At 44.2% G+C, this 19,061-nt stretch overlaps 2 protein-coding genes across 3 annotated transcripts in view; both read left to right on the top strand.

Annotated features, from left to right (window-relative positions):
* Positions 1-19,061, top strand: part of hoxb3a (homeobox B3a) — a 44,008-nt gene that overhangs the window by 11,436 nt on the left and 13,511 nt on the right. The window contains exon 2 of one of the 2 annotated variants that reach the window (XM_088906146.1): positions 7,361-7,591. The gene's annotated coding sequence lies outside the window, so the exon portion shown is untranslated. Of the gene's footprint in view, positions 1-7,360; positions 7,592-19,061 lie in introns of those variants that run through there. The other variant, XM_088906150.1, reaches the window with a different exon arrangement.
* On the top strand, positions 1,810-4,679 carry hoxb4a (homeobox B4a). Its single transcript, XM_088906152.1, has 2 exons — positions 1,810-3,304; positions 4,215-4,679. Exons 1-2 carry the CDS (start codon positions 2,881-2,883, stop codon positions 4,529-4,531), a joined length of 741 nt encoding a protein of 246 aa, XP_088762278.1. The 5' UTR covers positions 1,810-2,880; the 3' UTR covers positions 4,532-4,679.

The following is a 19,061-nucleotide window of genomic DNA, read 5'->3' as shown; positions in this document are numbered from 1 at the left end:
TGTGGAATGCATTTTTCCGGGCTGCAGATATTCTGTTTATTATTCTGCTTATTATCGCACTTTGTTAGAACAGCTTACGATATTAATTATTTTTGGATTTACACAATGCGGTATCATATCGTGTTCAAAGAACAATTTTTTTTTCATTTTAAAAACAATTGGTTGTACTTCCTACCTATCTGAAATAGGTTCAAATAAATTGTTCTTACAGACACGCAACAGCTAATATCCCGCTTTACATGAACAGCACTTAAAATGTCCTTTTCGCAGACGGATTACGAAGTACGAAGATATACATTATCATACGTAACTAGAAGAAAACTCAGAGATATATGTAACAAATTCCAAGGTTAATTCACATTTTTTCCGCGTATGTCGTTTCTGTATTATTTCGGGAGTGTTCGTCGGGGTTTTTTACACCTACGTGTGATCTGGGCCAGGTGTTCTTTAGCTCAGGGGGTGTTAGAGGCGCTTTCTCGGGAGCTCTTCAGAGACAGAAAACGGAAGCGGTGCTGCTTACGAACGCGCCGCAAAGTGAGAAAAATGCTCTTAAAAAAACCCCAAAAAGTCAAGAGATTGTGTTCTGTCGCTTTGAGGGTGCGAGGGAACTCCGTGTTATAAAACTGTGTGTGTTTTATTACACTTGTGCTCAATCAAGGCCCTGTGATTAGGATGGGGGCGGCATTGCACAGGAATTACCTGTCATAAAACCTTTTAGCTTTTATTTCAGCTGCTATTATTATTGTTGTTGTTGTTGTTATAATAATTATTATTATACTTTTAGACAGAAAACTAACAGGCAGTATGCTGTGCTATGGAAGGGTCATATGTTCCTTGTCGAGGTGTTTGAGAAGAGAATTACAGTCAACACTGGAGACAACACCAATAAAAACTGCAAACAGGCGCTGGCAATATTAAGGACGGAAACTGGTGTCTTAGAAAGTTTTTTTTTTTTAATCCCGGCTCCCGCAATTTAACGAACATCGACATGACATATTTTTTTAAACGTTGGCTAAGCGTCTCTGTACATACGCTCACACCATCTACAGCCTGTTCCCAAACATACATGTATATACTTGGTGAAGAATGCAGTCTGCGGTGTTATTTTACTCCCTGGTGTTCAGAACGCTGTTTCTGTACGGGCAATAAGAAGATCAAAAAATTTAATTTGAATTTAATCGCGTCACTCACTTGCGCAGAGTTAACTTGAATTGCTCCCATCAATTCGAAGATTTATTACTGTCGCTACTATATTTTTTCATTCGGTGCCGATTTCACTGCAATATTTTTTAAAACGAAACATAGCTTCTTAGTGAGCGGGGATCTGCGGAAAGCTCTCTCTGGAGCGGAGGAAGGTGGAAATATCCGGGTTCGTGATTCTTTATCGATGGTGAAGAGGAGTTCTGGCTCGGGGCCAGTGCAATTACCTGTCATCTATATATACCCTGTAGATCCGAATTTGTGTGAACAGACACTCGGTCACAAATTCGTATCTAGGGGAGTATGTAGTTGATATAAACGCTGCGATGCAGAGACCGAAGACCCAAGGATGCCATTTTTAAACGTGTTTTTATTTGTGTTTTATCGATATTCCGCAGCCTTTTTGTTGTAAACGAATAAAAGAGAACATTTGCCGGGAGCTGTTTTTTTTTAGCGTCAGTGAAACGCTTTGTACTTCTGAGTGTTTCGCTTTTTCCTCTATTTTGTTTTATTAAAAAGCCGATTCCCCCACTTAAAAAAAACTCATCGATGCCATATGAAGTTGGGGGGAGGAGAGGGGGGGGGGGGGTTGATCATTAATTCGTAGACCTACACCTCCAGTAACGTGGAGGCGCGTCGTACAGCTTGTATTTTTGTGACACGGAGACGTTCACGGTGTCGTTTTACGCCGCCAGTTTTACGAAAAAAAAAAATGAACGAGCACTCCTCCCTGCGATACCTAAAACGCTTTTTCGCATTTTTTTGTTTTTTCCATTTTTTTCCCCTTACCAAAGCTACATTGGAGCTACAGAATAGAAATTTCGCTGATTGCTAAAACAACAAGAGTTGCGTATTTCTACACAGTAATAAAACCTGAAGCCATTTCTATGCAAGAGGTGCGCACATCGTGTGCGTGCGATTAACGCATTCTCTGCAGAGTCTCGCCTACAGGGTCTCTTTCATGCACAGGTCTAACGGTGATTTAGGAGACTCGGTATCCCGAATTAGTTGATGAATTTTCTATCGATCCAAAACAAGCCCTGATTAATCTCTGACAGGCTCTGGCTGTGCGCTGCACACCCCAGACCTTTCTATCATCGCCATTAGTAACTACGTTTAAACGCTGGCCAATACAACTCCGCCGCATCGCTTTGTGTCGAATTTATTTTCGTGAGCACGAGCCAGAATCTATCCAAATTAAAATTTCGTGACCGGGGACCGATAAGTAGCCCGCTCCCCCTCCCTCTTCTGCCTGCCCTCCCGTTTGGTTTAAACATTTAAGGGAAGATACTGGACTGGCTCGCCCGAGCGGACCTCACACACCGTCACTACAACTCGAGCTCTTTCAGGAGGAATTCTCTCTTTCTTTCTGTTTTTTTTGTTTTTTTTTTACTGCGCCTTGTTGTTGTGATCCACGCCGCGCGTGCCAACAGATTAAACAAAAAAAGTAGGCGATATTAAGATCACGAACTATGCAGAGATGATGTTTGGGGTATGCTCTGCCTAATCCCATTTCCTTATCCGGGAATCGTACGGGTCCACGCCATTGGCTGGTGGCGTCACATGGATTCTTAACTTTGTTCGTTTGACAGAAAGTAGGAGGGTTTTACGAAACAGGAAAACGAGTAAAGGGATAGAAATAAATTTTAGTATATTTTTGTGTGCAATTCAAAGAAATTAATGGCCATGAGTTCCTTTTTGATCAACTCCAACTATGTGGATCCGAAGTTTCCACCCTGCGAGGAATATTCACAGAATGACTACCTACCCAGCCACTCTCCGGATTACTACAGCGCCCAGAGGCGAGAGCCTTCGTTCCAGCATGAGCCGATGTACCACCAGCGGTCGGGCTGTAGCGACCCGCCTTACGCCTCCTGCCAGGGTCCCGGGCAACCCGCCGTGGTTGTGTCCCCGCGGGGTCACGTCCTCCCCCAAGCCGGACTCCCGAGCCATCTCCCGGAGCCCAATCACCACTGCGACTCCGTCACCCCGAGCCCTCCGCCCGTCTGCGGACAAAACTCCGTGAACCAAAGCGCCTCTTCGTCCAGCTCAGGCAAGGAACCAGTGGTTTATCCCTGGATGAAGAAAGTCCACGTAAACATCGGTAAGTGCCGCTAACTTCTACCCCTCGTCTCCAACGCGTTTATTATAACTAGGGTGGAAAAGCTACATGTCCGGCGTTAGATCTCCTGCTCTACTTGTGAAGTAGCCTTTGCCTGAGATTTACGATCGGCTGTTTGCACGGCAGTATAATTACATCCTCCATAAATTTTTATTGCACTCCTTGACCAGGCACCTTTGAAGTCTAAAGCAACCTTCTCCATCTAATTTCTTTCAGGGAAGGGGCTTTTTTTATGACTCTTGTAACCCATAAGTTAAGTTTTATGTTTTGGTAATTCGAATTTAAGTGTTTGGATGTATAAACGCGTGGCTTCTTCTGTCACTTTCCTACTGTTAAGGCGAAGTTTATTGATCTCAATGGAAAGTAAAAATATATATATATATGGATTTTGCTTTTTGTGTATGTACCACGTGCATGCCTGTGATGCTTCTCACATCTGCTTGTGGTGATACCGTCGAAAGCTTTATGTCCAATTTAAGAAAGCGATTGCTAGTTTTTGCACTGTCACTGGAGATTGCGAGGCTATCCCAAGCGTGAGCCTTCCCATCTGCCTCCCTGTCCCGTAGCGACTCTGCGCTGTTGTTTAAAGTTGAAGTAGGATTTGAAATTTTACTTCACTGTGGTTTCGGAGCAATTCATGTCAAATCTGTGATGAAGCGTGATTTTGTTTCCCCCTGAAAACAAAAAGCTTTCTCTTTGTTATGCCTTGTAGAATCAGTGGCATACGCGTGTATTACTAAATACATGTATCGCAGTTATGGAATCGGGGCTCTTTTTTTGTATTCTTGGGGTTCAGAACGGGTCATACATGCTGGGGTGTTTTGTGTGAGATTGCGCACGTTTATCAAATCAATAAACAGATGCATTTTTATCTCTGTGCTTCTCCATACAGTGAGCCCGAATTACGCAGGGGGGGAGCCCAAACGCTCGCGCACAGCCTACACCAGGCAGCAAGTGCTGGAGCTCGAGAAGGAGTTTCACTACAACCGCTACCTCACCCGGAGGCGCAGGGTTGAGATCGCTCATACCTTGTGCCTGTCCGAGCGCCAGATCAAAATCTGGTTCCAGAACCGGCGGATGAAGTGGAAAAAAGACCACAAGCTGCCTAATACCAAAATTAGGTCATCGAACTCCTCCGCCACTAACTCTGCCTCTAGCCAGGCTTTGGGAAGCTCTCAGAACCGCGCCAATGCACAGCCGAGCCTATAGCTCGCTGCTCTCTTTCGAGGGGGTTGGAAATGCTCACTTTCCTGCATTGAAGGGAATATCACGTCGGGAAAAAGGAGAAAAGAAAAGAAAAAAAGGGACTCTTTATTTATACATTAAAAAGGGGGCGAGACTCCATTCCAAAAAAAAATTAAAGCACAGATATGTGTTTCGCCTGCCCCCAGTCCCCTGTCTTTTTGTCTTCCTCTTCCCCTCTCTTTCTCGCTCGCCCTGCATTAAAACAGAAGGCTGCAGATAGTAGTCTTCAGGTTTGGTGAAGATGGATCCCTGTTTCATCCTTAATCATGCCAAACTCAGCCCCATTTGTCATGTTTACTCTGCGGTACAAAGGACGAACCGTATGCCTGCTATTACCTCGACATCCAACGTTCGCTTTAATAAATGAGCCCCCGTTTCGTCAAGAAGAGCCGTTTTTTTTTACCTCCCCTCTCCTCTCCTCTGCTACTTAGAACAAGAAAAACAAAACTAAAACGAAGCCGGCTTTGCTCACAATAGGAGAAGTAGTTGGTGAAGGATTTGTTTTGAGGGGGCATTTTTTTCCCCCTCCTTCAGTCGCTTCAACCGTACGAGCGTAGATGTGAAGGCAGATGTGGAGACCCCCTTTTTGTAGCTGATTACGTAGAGACATGGTTGTGCTTTTACGTTTTCCCATATGAACCACGGAGTGTGCTTAAAGACACCACCACAGCAAAGAAACGCAACGGAGAGGGGGGAAAAATGCGTCCTTTGACCCAAATATGAAAACGAAGATGAGAGAATTGTTAGGTTAACTTAATCCTGAAGAGCCAAATGTCGTTACGGGCAATGCAACTATAAACAGCACTATATAGCTCCATCCAGTGTTTTTTATTACCTCAGTTGTGAATTTGTTGTTCATTTTGTCTTGTTTTTATGAATGATAAGATGAAACGTTCTATCGTTATGTTTATTCGCCTTGCCTCGCAAGTATCGGGAATTAGTACTTATTCGTTACATGTTAAGTCTGTTGTAATCTGAGTGCACATGTTGCCCAGGATTGTAAAGAACAGTGCGTGTGATATAATCTAAAGCAGATTTGTTTTCCCCCCCCAAAAAATAGTTTTTGCTTTTTTTTTCTTTCCTCGGCACCCGCCTCTCTCTCTTCTCTTTGTTTCTTCTGTTCTCCGAGACTTCGGGCATTTTTGTGTTCTTGTTATTATTATTATTATTATTATTATTATAAATCCCGTTACATTCCAAAGGGTATAGTCCTGGCGCTGACATGTTAAATAATGTTTTGTTGTTTTTTTTTAGTAGATCGTTATTTTTCTCTCTCTTGTTCTCCGTGTATCTACCTTAATATTTGTAAATAGTAATAGAATAAAATAAAAGAAAAAAGAAAAAAAGAAGGAAAAAAATGTCTCTCCTGCACGTGTGACTTTTCTTCCTTACCCCTTCTCTGTCGCTGGTCGCTAAACCGAATGTGATTGAAATACAGCTATTCTGAAGGTTCCTGTGTTAATGCCAAGTAATTTATTATACAAGTGCGATTTTTTTTTCCATAACAAAATTCGTTTGCTGTTAGTGTATACCTGTCTTAAATACCGCTGGGTTGCTGTATCATGATTTATATCTTATGGACAAGAGTAATACTGGTACATTACGTCTTGTAATCTCGTTTTAAATCACAGTCTTGCTGTTGCAGTTCCCTCTGTCTTTTTATTTAACGCTCCTCGCTTCTGCTGGTTGGCAATGTCGTGCAGGTATTGTAATTGGGAGGCCCAATTTTCGAACTTTAATAGTTTCCTTGCTCAGAGGCAGTTAATGCATTAATGAGAGTAATTTCTGCACAGCTGTTTCTCGGTGTTTGCAGGTTCGGTGTGTATTTTTGATATTACAAAGGAACAGGCCGATGCAATATCTCAAACCCTGACAACCAAATAGATAATCAGGAAGACAAATGGCTTCTTTTGTAAGGCGCAGCTCCCGTATTAATTCTCATTTTCGTTTCTTAGAGCAAGTATCGAAAATATAGAGCAGAACAAAATAACATTCCATTTGCAGTTTATAACTTTAAACAAAAATCCAAGCTTAAATTGCTCTGAAAGAATGCCCCCCCACCCCACCCCACCCCCAAGAAAAAGCACGGATTCTCCATTACAGCGGGGCCGTGGTATCTGAAATAGGGAGCTGGGCTGGAAAATAGCCGGCTCCTTTTTTAGTGCATGAAACCAGTGCACAAAGGAATAAAAATCTTAACAGCATCATAAATTCACACCCGCTTTAAGAATGCATTAACCGCCGAGCTGGGGTTTACGTGCTTTTAAATGCCGGTGGGAAATTGCATTTTGATATGAATATTTTCAGAGGCTGATAGTCGTCGTTAGCTCCTTACCGCTTAAAGGTGGGGGAGAGCGAGTGAATGAACACATTTTTTTTAAATCTATTTTTTGAATATACCTTGGGACATTGTGAACTGTCTGCTGTAGCCCATTTATATTCCATTCCGGGGTCACTTTTTGAGGCGATCGGGGTGACTCAGCGCGTCAGTATGTGGAGGTACAACTGCGTGTGCCCCCAAACCGCCTCACAAAAGGCACAAACTACCACAACTTGTGAAATAAATGGTCTTGTGTGTGGCGTCAAATACAATATGCACCTAGGAATTCTATTCTAACCTCCCGAATCAAAGCTTCTGGCCTGTCCGTTTGAATGGGACGAATAGGTTTCTATAGGACCCAAAGTTCACAGCCATTATTTGTAGACAGAGCTCAAGAAAAATGCGAGAATTATACAGAAAATCATTAATCACTTCTTTTCTTTAAATACTCCTTCTCTTCTATTGTTATTCAGCGGCAAATCTGGACAGACCTTCTGCTGGGAGAAGAGAGGAAAAAAAAAGGGCTTTGGAAGACACGTGAAGATCCTCCTGGCTTTGTCGTGTTTTTTTTTCTCCTCTCCTCAACAAACTCGGGCCTCCAGAAAACTTTTTATTTTTTTTATTTTATTGTTTGAAGAGAATTGCCTGCTAAAATGAAGACATTAGCCGAAGACTTCAGCGGAGAGCGGATGGGAGCGCCAAAGGTAAGAGCTCTGTTGATTTTATTTCTTGGGTTTTATTGCTTTATTGCGCTGCGATTTCACAGCACGGCGTTGGTAGCACATTTGGCGAAGGAAAGGAAACAGGTTTTATGGTGTTGGCTTTGAAATCAGACTTCTGTAGCTGGGCTGTTGTGTATCTTGAATGGCTTAAGGGGGTGTGTGGTGTGTGGTGTGTGTGTGTGTGGCGGGGGGGGGGGATTTGAGGTTAAGCTGTGGACGGCAGTCCTGAAGATGATTTAGGCTTCTCTGAATTCTGTGATCTTTTTATCAGGATTTTGGTGGGAATTCTGGGGCAGACTTTGAAAGCATTGGTCGGCCTCAGCAGGACAATTCTCCGCATTGGCGTCTCGCTGTTGTCTTAAAATGTCGATATTGTCACCCCCTGCCTTATACAGATTCAACGGTAGCTTATGATTCGATTCTCCACTTAAATGCTTCAAATTGGAAAGCCAGCTCTTTCTATGTGTTATATGGTAGAATGATTCCTAAGTACGCTGAACGAGCTTTTGGTGAGACACACGATTTGAAACAACTCCACCCTGTTATGTTTAATACTTCGTGTGCAGGATTATATTTGTGTGTGTGTGTTTGTACGCGCCAGTGTTTTATTTGTTAGACACGTTGCCTTCAATCACCCGCCGCCGTTTGCGCCATAAAGATCAATCTGGCGAATCAAAGTGTCGCGCTGTGCTTCTTGCGTGCTGTGGTTTGGGGTAAAAGTTAAGGGGAACAAATGGTACAGACACAAGGAAGAGAAGTGAAGAGAGAAAAAAAATCGATGTGTGGAACGGACAGCAGAATAGCCGGCTCGGGTTCATCCAGGGGCCACGTTTTCTAAGCGATTAGCTGCGTTCTGAAGTCACAGTCTGACCTCTGAAACCCTTGACCTCTCCTGGACTGGACACCGCTCTGTGTAACATTTCGTACATAAACCAGGACCCAGTTACTCATAACACCGCAGCCGGAGCCGTGTAACCCCGGGGCACGCTCCTATCTCTCCGCGCTGGACACTCGTGTCACCCTCCAGGACCCGGGCGAGCGATTGTCTGGTTCACTGGTATGTTTGGCAAACACATGCTTTTTACAGTAACACTTGCTGACCACCAGCGGTTCTGCAATCACCGCCGCTCATCTGGGGCGAGTTAATACCAGCTCTAGAGAGCTGCGCTGCCCTTCCTCTCCCTTAAAGAAATGTAACGTCCCAGCACGCCGCACGGGCCGTACCTGGGTTCAAGAACGAACTCCAGCCAGTCCCAGTGGGTAGACGATATATATATATAGATATATGCTGAGAACCGCGGTAGTGCGCCTTTTCTCGAACTCTTGCAGTAGGCCTACAGGATCCTGCGTGTCGTGGTTGCTGGGCTCAGCCCCTGCGTGGTGCCTTGCATGCGCAGCCCGGTTAAGGACACGAGGATTAATCGGTGGATTCTGCCCACGCCTTCCATTGTGTCTCGCGGTGGGTCGCTCCCGCACCCTTGAAGACGCAACCTGGGCGCCTACCGTCGCGAGGTGCCCGCAATTTGGCGGCCCCAATAGGCTCGAATAGGCTCCCCGTTTTGCTGAATTATTGTTCTGAAAAGCCGGAGAGCGGAGGTCAGAGGCACAGTCGTATAGATATGTTGCTTAGCCGCGCTCTTCGTGTGTTAATCTTTTTTAAAAGAAATTAAGAAGACACGCTGAAGACACGCTGAAAAAAAAAAAACAACAACAACAACAAAGAGCTCTTGTTACTACCCCCCTCCGAACCCGTCACCGCTCGCTTTTCTGTTCAGTTTAATAATTATACCAAAGAGACAGAGCGCCGGGTCTGTTTAGCACGGCGATAATGTCTATATTGTACACACGGTATACCTCGGAAATCTCGGGCCCGGATATAAATAAATAGAAATCTTTGCTTCCTTTTCCCCCTCCAATTAGGGAATTAAATCTAGCGCTGGTAGTCTGTGCAGCTCTGGGCCGTTTAAAGGGCTTTTGTCATGTGAAAGAAAATTAGCGTGTGCGAGGCTGTCCCGTCGAAATGTTAGCCCGAGTGCAATTTTCGTTGCATTTCGCTCCGTCTCCCTGACGGTTAAAAACGACCTTGTGTATTTTTTTTTTCTCCTGAATATAATAAAACGACTGATTTTTTTTTTTTTTAAATAGTAATCGGTATAAGCGAATTTGCGAGCAAACGTGCTTCGATTTAATGGTGGGTATTGAGGATTCGTTGGTGCTGTTTAAAACACAGCGAACCCCGTCGATTTTCACCTGCTGAGCGGCAGACCCGGACGCGGGCAGTAAGTGAATGTGTTCGAATGGAGCCGCCGAGGTAGAGCCGCGATGAGCCGGTTCGGGTTTGGCGTTTGCGCGGATAGCAAAATCATTGAACATTAAAATTTGTCGAGTAACATTCTGGCCACGATGAGTTATGGCTAATGTCAAGGACGGATCCGATTTATTTTTATTTCTTTTTTTGGTGGTGGTGGGGGGGGGGGGGTATTGTAACGATTCTTTCTAAATATTTGTTCCTTTGTCCTCACGGCGATCCCAGAAGAAGTTGTAAGTAAGCTGTGAAGGAAGAAGATTTTGGGGCAGAGGCGGCTGGTATCTGGGAGGGTATTTCTCTCAGGAATAACCCGCTGATAGGCATTACTTGAGAAAGGATCCGCGGCACAGCGCCTGCTCTGTCAGATTTATGACCCCCAGTAAAAGCGTGGTTGTTCGGGTTCGTAAATCAATCTTCTTCCCTCTATATAAACCTACCCTTTTGTAAAGGCAATGTTTATATAGGCTTCACCCTTACCTGAGCTGGATATTTTTAGAATCTCTGGTATTCAGTCTTCAGTCAAACTAATTATTATTATTATTATTATTATTATTATTATTATTATTATTATTATAACAAATAGCAAACACTTCCAATGTTTTTTTTTGTTTTCTTCGGTATTGCGAAGACTCATATTCGATTCGATCTCAATTTTTAGAGCATTTCGATTTTTTTCTCGGGTTTTGCGTGAACCTCCGCGCTTATGAATGCATCCTAAATGTTAATAAAAAAACGTGGTAGATGTTCATTTGATTTTGAAAGGGATTTTTGTTCGTCACAAGCTTTTTTTTTTGGGGTGGATTTATCGGTGCACGGTGTTTCGGATTTCTCGGAAAACAACCTTTATTCTCCCAGAGAAATAAACCGTGCTTGTTTATTTCAACTACACGATACGGAAACGTTTACTACTACTACTACTATTATTACACGAATATTATTATTATTATTATTATTATTATTATAACAGTAGTTACAGTGTTGATTTTTATTTTCCAGATATACTCATATTTACAAAACGGAAAAATTAACCACCTCCAGAATGATTTACCTTTTTAATGATCGTTTTGAATTTCACCCTTTTATTTTCGTTGCTAAGGTCTGGTGAAGGGAAAAGTAAGGACAGCAGTGTAGTTCTGTAGCCCTCGCGTTAATATGCTGTGGATTGCTGCTGCCCGGCTGTGAATGAACCCTCCGCTCTTACACACGGCGCTTTGTTAGCACAGAGGATGACAGCAAGGGCACGGGACATCTAAGTGGTCTGCGGGCAAGAAAAGTTGCTTTTCCTCCTGCTGTTGACTTTTGTTCTAATTGCTGTTGATACAGGCTACTTTTTTAACTGTGCATCTTCTGTGTCTTAAACTTCAAGTCGTGTTTGCCCGTTTATTTATTTTTTCCTGTGTGTGCGGTTTTAAGTCTGAAACCAGACCACATCGCGCTTTGGCGTGACCTTGAGGTTTGTCCAGAAAGACAGGCCTGTCCGTCCAGTCCTATTGTTCGGAGTTGCGGTTCTGGGAACCCAGCGCTTTGTCCTAAACGAGCTGCCTGCAAGAATTTCGCTGAGCTCCTCTCCCTTGTTATTGCGCGCAGCGACCCTACCTGTGCAGTACTACACCGTTCACGGATTCCTTTTTAAACAAAATAAAAAATGTTATTTCTACTTCTAATTCATGTATTAGAAATAAATGAACGATACAATTATTATTATTATTATTATTATTATTATTATTATTATTATTATTATTAACGGAATTTGACTTCGGGACGAAGCAGTATTAATGAAATCTGTTTAGGGTACCATGAAATCGATCATTTCGATATTTAAAATCACAATAGCCACCACCTTTGTAGGAGACAAGAAGAACTAAACTACAACTCCCAGGCATAGCTCTATCATAAGACTTCAGACTTGAAATCTGCATTTCTTCTGCTACTGACTTACTCGTTGTATAATATTGTAACGGCGTCGATAAAAAACGACGACTTGCTCTTTCGGCGGAGGTGGAGGTGACAGAAAACAATCATTTAGGAAGGAAAGAAAAAGAAAATGCACAAGACGGTGGAATAGCTTCGATTTTCCCCCATTTAGTGTCATTTCGTCTATGATAATCACTTACCACAATCCCTTTTTTTTTTGGTACCTACACAAAAAGTCTTTAATTTCATATTTTTTACGAATGCAAACGCGTTGTGCTCGTGGCTTTTTTTATTATTTCCGTGTTTTTTGGGGGGAAGAATATCGTGGAGGTGCAGAACTGAGGTAGCGCTGGGTCAGAGTGGTCCCGCGAGCGAGCATGAAAGAAGACCCCCCATCCCCCCTCCCGGTCACGTGATTCATTAAATAATTAATGCAGAGGTTGCAGAATAGATATGTATTCGTCAGGAAAATCTCAGACATGGTCTCCCTGTGTCTGACGTGAAATTCAACTGTCCTTTTAAAAACAAGCCTATAGCCGAGAAAAAAAAGAGAGGGAGAGACACACACAGAGGCTGCAATAAAACAAATTTGGGAGGCAGAGTCACACCGTGAGCTAAGATATTGTAAGTATCATGAACAGGGGGATGGCTACAGCCTGCAGCGCCTGCTGTGATGTTCTCGGTGTGTCCATGTAAATGAATTATTTGTTGTTTGTGTTATTGTTGTAAATGTGACAAAATAGCCGTCTGATCTTCCATCGCTGTCATGCGTTTGTGTCTTATTCATTTTTGTAAGCAGTGATCTTGCCAAAAGAGTCTCTGCATCCCATTGCTTTATATAATTTGGAATATTATATATATTTTTGGGACCATATTCTTCTCCTCACTGTCTCCCCCTCTCCCTCTGTTCCTTCCCTCCCTCTCTCCTCTTGATTTATAGCGATATGTATGTCGGCGGTACCGCGGCTGCCATTGTGTGTTTGTGAGAGAGTTGTGTTGTTTATGGCCGTGTCCGCGATAAATCATTTCTCAGGGAAAATGATGTTCGAGTGATGATACTTGGGAATGAGGAAGAGCTTCCGCGATCAGCCTCGTCGCCGGCTTGGCCGCTGTAGTCTGTAGCTCTCTCTCTCTCTCTCTCTTCACTCGGCTGCAGTTGATTATTGTCGACGATTTACAGTAATAGATCAGCCGCTAACGCGAAGGCTCTGTAGCTCGGGGTCTTGAGTTACAGCGGCTGCGATTACCAATTAAGGAAAGATTTGTTTAAATTTGGCAAAACGGGGAACGCCTCGTTGGCATACAAATCTCGTAAAAGAACGGGGTCTAATCCGGAAAGTATAGCTCGGGGTTCAGCACGGTAGCATCCATTCTCCAATTAAAGCCGAGCTTTCTCAGGTTTTTCGTTAGGGCAAAAAATCAGTCTCATTGGAATACAGCCCTAAAGGAGGAGGTCTTCATAGGCTCAGAATTGAATTGTTAACCAGAACGAACTGAAGGCAAAACAGAACCTAATAATCTCGTTTTTTTAGATCTTCGAATCGGGGCATTTACATTTCCACTGTAGAATTGTTTTTTTGTGTGTGCTTTTTTCTTTCCAAGGGGAATTCGTTTTGACAACAATGCGCGTGAGAATGTGTGTGTGGTGCTATAGTTCATTGCGAGAGGCTAATTCTTGAGGAGGTTCGGGTTTGGAGAGCGTTTCCAACCCGCACACACATTTCATTCGCCGGCACACGCACATGAGCCATTTTCCGTTTGTTTGCTTTGCGTAGAAATGACTTTCTAGAGAGGAATGGAGCCCAGATACGCGAGTTTTTTGTGTGAGTGCGTCCTGTGGTCTGTGGATCTCCGCGCACGTCTTGTGTGTGGTGCTTAAACACTGAAACCGAGATGTGCTCTTTCGGATCCTGTGGACAGCACACGCGGAGAAGGCAGTGGTCCCCGCGGTTTGGCAGGGACAAGGAACGATAAAAGAAACACCTCAGACGTCGATAGTCTTCTTTTTAAAATAATTTAAAAAAAAAACTTTATTATAGAGTCTTAGCGTTCAAACGAGCCAGTGGAAACTCAAATTCACATCAAATACACACCAAACGAAATTCACATCAGGCGAGACAAGGGAGCTTAAATAGTCCTGCTCAATTAAATATTAAATAAGTTCATAAATGAAATAGTCCCAGCCAAGACGCAGAAGCTGTCTGTTAGCTTGAATTGGCTTCCTTTAAGTTGTCCTTGAAGTTGGGTATTGGTTGCAGAGGAAGGTTGGCTATGCTAACCGCTTCTTCTTCGGAGCTCTCTTCGGTTAGTTGAGCCTGGGTGTCAGACAAGGGGTCCCGGACCACCGGCGCTCGAAGCGGTCCATTCCCCTGTGTAGAAAAATAGGAACAACTCCGTGACTTTCATCAAATATTGATGCACGTAGCAGTGAGTGGCAGAATGTATGTTCTCATAATAGTGAGTATTGCAGGGCTCTTTGTCAAAAACAATATCCTCGCTCGTTTCAAAGGAGAGGAGGGGGTTAAACGAGAGGATGTTGTCAGAACAGAAGACTTAAGATGATTATTCTGAGGAAATATGCACGCTCTTTTGGAATATGTTTTCGTTTCCCAACTTCACGAGAATCGGGGATATGCCATATTTGTCCTTACTAACCGGTAGTTAGACCACGGTTTTATATGCTGTCTTTCTTTCATTCTTTCATTACCATCAGCGCGGTAAAAGACGCGGAAAAGAAGGGTTTACAACACCGAGAAACGGGGAGAGAGTGATATTTTCTGTTGTTGTTGGGGTTTTTTCTTTGTGTTGACAATGGCCTTAGTGGAAACTGACGTTGAATTTAGATTCCTCAGATTATTTCTGAATCCCTAAACTAGCCGGCCACCCCGCGTGTAGTTCTAAAATGCTCTCCTGCAGAATGCCTTGTTGCGCTGCACGAGGATTTAGTAGCTGTTTATTCGTTTTGCTCGCGAATTTATTCGCGAATTTATTCGCTCATTCTGCTCTGGTGTGCTGGGCTCTGTTCCTTGTCATTTAGAAGAGTCCCTGGCAATCGAAGACGGAGGGAAGCACTGAGCCCGGAACAGCACTGTTTCCCCAGCAGCCATATTTAATCCGTCTCGATTTCACACACAGACACCGCTGCTTGGTCAGAGACAGCTAAGAAGGAGAAACCGACACCGGGCTCCTTTTCTGTTGTGCTTCTCTTTGCTTTGTCGTTTTCCGTGTCGTTTTCAGACTGAAGTCTGAAAACAAAAACAAACAAAAAAATAAATAGAGAAAATCAAACAAACGCAAAGTCGGAAAATTTAGACGTTTTTTTTCGTTTAGTTCAGAGAAAGCTCCTTCCGAGCTCCCGTAAACAATGAAGGTCTCTTGGACTGAAGCTGCTTTTTAATTACAGAGACTTTCATTCGCCTACGACTGATTCACTTTTTTTTTTTCTCTCGTGAGAGCGTCGTGTAAATATCACAGGATATTTCTGATTTTTCTGTATTCAAATAAAAAAAAAACAGACGACTGACTAGGCAGGACAAAGCCCGACCTTCCTCACAGCGGTAGCACCCAAACGTCAAATTCAACAATTAAAACATCAATGCAGAAAACGAATAGATGCGTGGGTAGAAATTATAATGTCACCATCTTAACGCGAAGCTCATTTAATGAAACCATGATTTACAACACAACACGCGGAACCGAAAATCGAATCCAAGCTCTTTTTCTTTCAAAATCGAAAATCCTGATAATACATTCATTATAGGTTGCTGTTCCGAGAAATCCCGTTTTACAGAGAGGAACGCGGTTAGTTATAACAAGGGATGATGAGGGATTATTAAGACAGCGCTCCCGTTGGCTCGTCCTATAAATTAAATACACATTTGTCTGAGCTGAAATAACGTGGCGACGCTGTGGAGACACGAGCTCAGTGCCCCTGAAATTCACTTCTCCTCCCCAGTTATGGCGTCTGAACAGATCGACCAAAAAGAACAGAAAACGAATTCAATGACAAACCTTTATTTAACGTTTTTTTTAGAAAGCAAATAGCCGATATATCACCGAATACTTGTGAAAACACTAAATATCGTAAACTCGCTAATAAATTAATGGCAGTACTTCACTTCCTATTATTATTATGATTGTGATTATTATTATTTTATTATCATCATCATCGCCATCATTTTTATTATTATTATTATTATTATTATTATTATTATTATTATTATTATTATTATTACTATCCAGATGTTTAGTCCGTTGAGTTACTTCCCGGCTTTCTGATGTCGAGATGATTACACGTTTGGGAATAAATCAGTATCGAGCCTCCTGCTAATTCAGACCGGTGCGCGTGGCTGCTGGTGGCCCGTGCTCCACTCCGGGCGAAACCGCGCGCGTGAAACCGAGGGGCTGTTCGGCTCTCCAAAGGAGACGAGGAGGCGGAAAACGCGTTTTATTTCCGGCATCAAAATGAACAAAGCACGGAGAGAAAGACCCGTCCTGCTCCGGAGCCTCTTAACTCCAGAGTAAAGGTTACACTGAAGAGCGTGAGACATAGAAGGGTCAGGAATAACCGGCGTTTGCTTATTAGACCTATTAACTGTCCCATGCATAGTATTAGTAATAGTGTTAGTGTTACGTTTAGATGGAGAACACCAGCTAAGAAAGAGTCATTTTAACAAATGCAATGAATGCATTATTTGCGCCCGCAGAGAGGTCCTGTTCAGCGACAGACGACTTACACTTTTAACACTCTTTGTCTTCTTCAGCTCACTGTACGAATTGCGTCGCGTTGAGCGTTAACGACGAACTCGGAATGAGGCGCGCTGAGGCTCGCGGGTCGCACAAGCCCGTCTGGCCCGGGCGTCCGCGTGCGCTCCCGGATCTCTCGCCACATCCCCATTGGACTGTGGGGACCCAAAGCTTTCTTCTCCTCTGCCAGACCTCACACCCTCCACAAGCACAAGGGCAGGGGAGAAGAGGGGGGGGGGGGGAGATCCAGGGGTCCGGTGCTTTAAAGTGGAGGAGCGAAGCGCACCCACACCTACACCGGGGACAAACGGCGCGGTGTCGCCAGGTCGGCCCGGGGTTGGGTGCGTCGTGGGCCGTCCTGTAGTCCAGCGAGGGTCGGGGGAGACGGGCTGCCTCGTCTATTCAGTTAACACGGCGGCACGATCCACGCAGTAGGTCTGGCTCGGAAATCCGGCGGCCGCAGTAGGTTCTGACTGATGCTCCGCCAGCCTCGCTCGGGACTCTCGGTGGTCTGTCGGAGGGCAGGTAAGGTTTTCCAGCTCGTACTGGCTGCCTGGTCTTCAGGCCGCTTCCCCTCGCTCTGTACGAATTCCAGCGCCATGAGATATAATTAATTACCCGTGGTGTGACCTATGCAAAGGCGCAACCTTAGGTCTGCGCGGACTATAGCAGACTTTTTGTGTTCCAACAGATTAAGATAGATGCCTTCAAATAGGTAACCGGAGGAGAAAGGAGGCCCGTCTTACCCCTGTCTGTCTCTCCTTTCTGTCAGCCTCTCCCTCTCTTTCTCTGCCTCATTTTCTCCCTCCATCCGTCTCTCTCTCTCTTTCTGTCTCTGCATTACCTCCTTTCCTCCTGAGCTTGTAAAGCTTTAAAAACCGCGAGAACTACTAAAAACAAAACAAAAAAAAAAACTTTTCCCTCTTCTGAAAGTTTGGCCTGTGTCGAGAGAGCCGCGGAGAGGAAGGCGGCTTTGTCAGGGCGCTCTGAATGGACCTGTGAACGGATCTGCAGGTTAGGTGTAAAAAAAAAAAAGAAGATGTATCTGAACATGATTTATGACCCTGAGAGGTATTGTTTACTCTGAGCTGCTCTCAATTTGGTTCGGCGTTTCTTTTTCAATGAAAGTCTCCCAAACCAACCCCACATGTCTTCCGTGTGTCCGGGCGAGGCTGGGGGTGAGTAAAACCCGATCCACGGCGTCTGACAGACCCCCAGAAATCTCCCCACCTCTGGGGCAGGTTGAGCTGCGAAGGGCGACCCGCTGGCCCAAGCGGCGCCGCCGCCGGTAGCCCAGACCGGCCCTAAACGCCTCGCCCAACGCCACGCTGTTCTAGGTGTGTAAGAGACGGATTTGTTGTTCGTTTCCATTCGTGGGGCGTAACGCAAGCAGCGCAGTCTGCCTGAAAGAGCCCCGTGCACGCCGCCGCACTCGCAGGCTTGCACACAAAGGCTGTTATCGTTAGTTTTATTGTTATAGTTCAAGTAGGGAGCTGCGTCAGCATGCATAGGCTGCAAAGGAACAGGTAAAGGTCTATTCCACGCTGAAAAGAGTAGAAAGGAAACACAACGTTTCGGCTGTGGAGCCTTCTTCAGGTGTGAACGAAACGTCGTTTCCTTTCTTTTCTTTTCAGCATGGAATAAACCCGTTACCGGTTCCTTTGTATTATTATTATGATTATTATTATGATTATTATTATTATTATTATTATTTGGGTTGGCATTAGTAATAAGTGCACACCTAGGGTGCCTTAATAGATTCACATACCGTAGAAATAATTAACTGTACAGAAGAGCTTTGGACGAGAGCCACGCTGCTGGCTCTCTGCTTGTGTCTGGCAGTGGCAGCTCTGAACTCAGCCCACTTCCGACTCGCCTCGCACTTTTGTTGAAAGAAAAGTTTTACAAATTGCATTCCATCTCCTCAGGCAAGCAAATTGTCACAGAGCTTCGCCCGGCCGCCAGTCCGCCTTGTTTTAGCAGAAAATTGCTTTGCATTAAATCCCCCCCCCCCCCCCCCAGCCTCCCGAATCAGTTTCTGTAACCCCCCCCAACCCACCAGCGAAAAATGGAAATTCTGACCCGGCGGTTTGCGCGTGGAGGAATGAGAGACTGGGGAGAGACCGCAAGACCCTAAGTGGCTATAATTTAATTGATTTTATCATAAATCACCAACGGAAAGGCGCAAAGTGAAGAATAACTGGAGTAAATTGTTCCCTGTGTGTGACTGTGTTAGGTTTGGCAGCTCTCAATGTTTTGCATATTTCCTCGGTATTGCTGTTATTTCTTGGCTACGCCGCAGTTCCCCGGGGAATAAATAAATATAAATGTATAATTTAACTAGGGGGTTAAAGATAAATATAGATAGATTAGAAATAAACGAAAATCCTTACAAAAAAAACCAATTTATGACTCGTGTTGCCCTTGATTACTCGCCTCTGACACAGCGCCATTATATTCAACGAAACATTGGAAGTGCAGTTT

Source organism: Atractosteus spatula, chromosome 26 (genome assembly GCF_055471065.1).
Source record: "Atractosteus spatula isolate fAtrSpa1 chromosome 26, fAtrSpa1.hap1, whole genome shotgun sequence".
NCBI classification, from domain to species: Eukaryota; Metazoa; Chordata; class Actinopteri; order Semionotiformes; family Lepisosteidae; genus Atractosteus; species Atractosteus spatula.
Note: the sequence above shows the minus strand (reverse complement) of the source record. Positions and strands in the feature narration are given on the sequence as shown.